Raw genomic sequence first — 4,040 nt, 5'->3', positions numbered from 1 at the left:
TATTTATTTTACGCATTTTAATTATCATCATTTATCTTTATGATTAAAATATAAAATCGACAAACCGGTCATTAAACGGTAGAACCCCCCTTTTATATAATATTATTACTACTTATATATATATATATATATATATATATATATATATATATATATATATTATATAAATATAGTTGTTAAAAATATAGTACGTATCACTAGCTCCTTGTGGAACGAACCAGACTTACTAAAAACTACACTACTCTACGATTAGGTACACTGCCTATAAGCGTTGTAGCAAGGTTTAGGTATATCCCATCCGTAAATTAATAAAACTTGTGCAAATTGTATCGTATTTCATATTAAAAATAAATACTATTTTGTACTACACCTCGCACACATCACGTCACTACTTCTAAGCCAATAATTGTTCAAGAGGCTATAGATATGGCCAGTTTGTTAATAGATCAGATTGTGCAGATAGGGAAGATTGCTATTGTCAGTGAAGTTAAGTAGAATGATGGCTAGAGAAAGTAGAACAGCGGACAAGACAAAAACCCTAACCAACAGCCATTCAAACAGCAGCAAAGTCCAGGAAACAACACTGGTGTCACTAGTGCAAACTCTAGGTATACGGGTAAATAGCCACAATGTCAAAGGTATGGCAGGCATCATTCTGGAACCTGTACTGTTGTGATCTGTGACAAGTGTAAGAAAATTGGTCATCAGGCCAAGGATTGCAAGGTTAATACTAACAATAAGAACTGCTATGCTTGTGGACAACTGGGTCACTTTAAGAAAAACTATCCCAAGAACAACAATACTGGAACTAGTCGAGGCAAGGCATTCAATATCAACTCCACATAAGCTCGTGATGATCCGAAATTAGTTACGGGTATGTTTTCACTCAACGATCAACATGTTTATATTTTGTTTTACACTGACGCTGATAGAAGCTTTATATTTAATGATATTTGTCATAATGTTAAGAACCCTATCTCTCCCTTAGATAACATATATTCTATAGAACTAGGGAACAGTAATTTTATGAGAGTTGATAAGATTACCGAACACGCTATGGAAATTATGAGTTTACAGTGATACCGTTTGGTTTGACGAACGCACTAGTAGCGTTCATGGATCTCAAGAACCGTATGTGTAAGCCATACCTGGATAAATTCGCCATTGTATTCATTGATGACATATTGGTGTATTAGAAGAACATAGAAGAACACGGACAACATTTGCGTTCAGTACTGAAGATGCTCAAAGAAGAACAGATGTATGCGAAGTTCTCAAAATGTGACTTTTGGTTACAAGAATTAAAATTCCTTGGTCACGTTGTAGTCGCCAACGGAATTCAAGTTGATTCGACCAAGATAGAGACAGTTAAGAATTGGAAAACTCCAAAGACACAAACTCAGATCCAACAATTTCTGGGTATAGCTGGTTACTACAGGAGATTTATCGAAGGTTTTTCCACAGTTGCCCTACCGTTGACTGCGTTGACTCAAAAGAGCAAGAAGTATGAATGGTCAGAACCACAAGAAACTACATTTCAGTTGTTGAAGGAGAAGTTGATAACTGCACTGATATTATCTCTACCCGAGGGGAATAAAGACATCGTTATTTATTGTGATGCATCGCGTCAATGACTAGGTTGCTTGCTGATGCAACGAAACAAGGTTATTGCTAATGGATCATGACAATTAAAGATTTACAAGCAGAATTACACAACGCATGATCTTGAACTAGGTGATGTAGTCTTTGTACTCAAAATGTTGAGACACTACCTGTATGAAACCAAGTTTACCATCTTCACTCACCATAAGAGTTTACAACACATCGTTGATCAGAAAAAACTCAACATGATACAACGACATTGGGTGGAATTGCTAAATGACTATGACTGTGAAATTCAATACCATCCTGGTAAAGCGAACTTGGTAGCGGATACTCTGGGTAGAAAATAGAGAGATAGACCTCTCAGAGTCTGATCTCTCAACATGGTTTTCCGTACGAACCTTACGTCACAAATCCGTGATGCAAAACTGGAAGCCATAAAACAAGAGAATATCGATGTTGAAATTATCAAAGGTTTAGATAAGAAATTCGACATAAAAGAAGATGGAACACGATATTTTTCTAAGCGAATCTGGGTACAAAAATTTGGTGGATTGAGAAAGACTGGTGTTGGAGGAAGAACACAAGTCAAGGTACTCAATTCATCCTGGATCAGATAAAATGTACCAAGATCTGAAGGCGTGTTATTAGTGGCCAAATCTGAAAGCTAACATTTCTACCTATGTCAGAAAGTGATTGACCTGTGCTAAAATCAAGGTTGAACACCAGAAGCCATCAGGGCTACTGACAAAGCTAGAAATTCCCCAATGAAAGTGGGAATGCATTACAATGGACTTCATAACAAAACTACCAAAAACTGTAGGAGGTTACGATACCATTTGGGTTGTCGTAGATCATCTCACCAATTATACACACTACCTACCAATAAGAGAAACTGAAAAGATGGAGAAGTTGGTACATGTTTACATAAAAGAAGTCATCTCTAGGCATGGAGTGCCTGTATCCATTATATCCGATCGTGACAGCAGATTTACTTCTAAATTCTGGCAAACATTACAGAAAGTAATAGGGACTCGTTTAGATATGATTACAGGATATCACCTCAAACAGATGGCCATAGTGAACGAACCATTCAAACTCTAGAAGACATATTGCAAGCATGTGTCATTGATTGCGGAAACGGATGGGATAAGTATTTACCACTAGCTGAGTTCTCATACAACAATAGCTACCGTATGAGCATTAAGGCTACACCTTTTGAAGCATTATATGAAAGAAAGTGTAGATCTCCCATATGCTGGAACGAACTAGGGGATAGTCATTTGACAGGTCCTAAGATTATACAGGAAACAACCGAGAAAATCGTGCAAATTCAAGAACGATTGAAAACGGCTCGAAATCGTCAGAAAAGCTATGCCGATGTTCGAAGGCAACCTTTAGAAATTCAAGTTGGCGATAAAGTCATGCTTAAAGTATCACCCTGGAAGGGTGTAGTACGATATATATATATATATATATATATATATATATATATATATATATATATATATATATATATATATATATATATATATATATATATATATATATATATATATATATATATATATATATATATATTCGGAAAATGAGGTAAACTGAGTCCGAGATATATTTGACCATTTGAGATAACTAAAAGGGTTGGACTGGTGGCTTACAGATTGAAACTGCCACAGGAACTCAGTGAAATACACGACACTTTCCATATCTCGGACCTGAAGAAGTGCCTAGTCGACGAGAACTTGGTGATTCCTTTAGAGGACCTGCGCATTGATAACAAGATTCATTATATTAAAGAACCCATTGAGATCATGGACCGTGAGGTCAAACGAGTCAAGCAAAGCAAAATACCTATCGTTAAGGTTAGGTGAAACGCTCGGAGAGGACCAGAGTTCACGTAGGAATGTGATGATTAGATGAGACGAAAGTATCCACAACTGTTTCCTGACAAAACAACTTCAGTGGGCGTTCACTAAATTTTTGGGATGAAATTTTTAGTAACGAGTAGGTAATGTAACAACCCTAATTTTAATAGTCACTTTTATTTAACTGCATGTTAAATAAATTAACGGTAATTACTAGACTAGTGTGTTTAGCTATTAAATGCATAATTTGTGTCAGCATGTGAAACCTTATACTTTGTGTGCTACATGTATCGTAAAATGATATGTCCGAATTCTGTCCAAATCAGAACACTTAATTTTCGTACTAAAACTGTACAAATTGGCTAAACCAAAAGCTTAGATCTTTTTACCACTTAAAGTTTGGGATGTTAGTGATCATCTCCCACTAACTATGTGTCAATTTCAATTTCTAGAATAAATGATAAATAATATAAAACTGTTGCGCGTGCAGAAACTGAGTTGGTGAAAATCATATGTAACTTGAGTTATAGAAATAATTTAATGGCATAGTTGGACTTTTTAGACAGCTTATAA

General features: G+C 35.7%; 1 protein-coding gene across 1 annotated transcript; it reads left to right on the top strand.

The window, feature by feature from the left end:
- The first annotated feature begins 426 nt into the window (after window positions 1-426).
- LOC139860116 (uncharacterized mitochondrial protein AtMg00860-like) lies at window positions 427-1,634 on the top strand. The gene is made up of 2 exons (XM_071848891.1): window positions 427-477; window positions 1,197-1,634. The coding sequence occupies exons 1-2, from the start codon at window positions 427-429 to the stop codon at window positions 1,632-1,634; spliced, it is 489 nt and encodes a 162-aa protein (XP_071704992.1).
- Window positions 1,635-4,040: the final 2,406 nt, after the last annotated feature.

Source organism: Rutidosis leptorrhynchoides, chromosome 7 (genome assembly GCF_046630445.1).
Source record: "Rutidosis leptorrhynchoides isolate AG116_Rl617_1_P2 chromosome 7, CSIRO_AGI_Rlap_v1, whole genome shotgun sequence".
In the NCBI taxonomy this organism is placed as follows: Eukaryota; Viridiplantae; Streptophyta; class Magnoliopsida; order Asterales; family Asteraceae; genus Rutidosis; species Rutidosis leptorrhynchoides.
The sequence above is the reverse complement of the archived record's forward strand: the minus strand, read 5'-3'. Positions and strand labels throughout refer to the sequence as shown.

Excerpts from the sequence above, each read along its gene's own strand:
- LOC139860116 (XM_071848891.1), top strand. The coding sequence starts at position 427 with ATGGCCAGTTTGTTAATAGATCAGATTGTGCAGATAGGGAAGATTGCT. Across the intron at positions 478-1,196 it reads AGATAGGGAAGATTGCTATT|AAGAACATAGAAGAACACGG; the intron begins GTCAGTGAAGTT and ends TTGGTGTATTAG.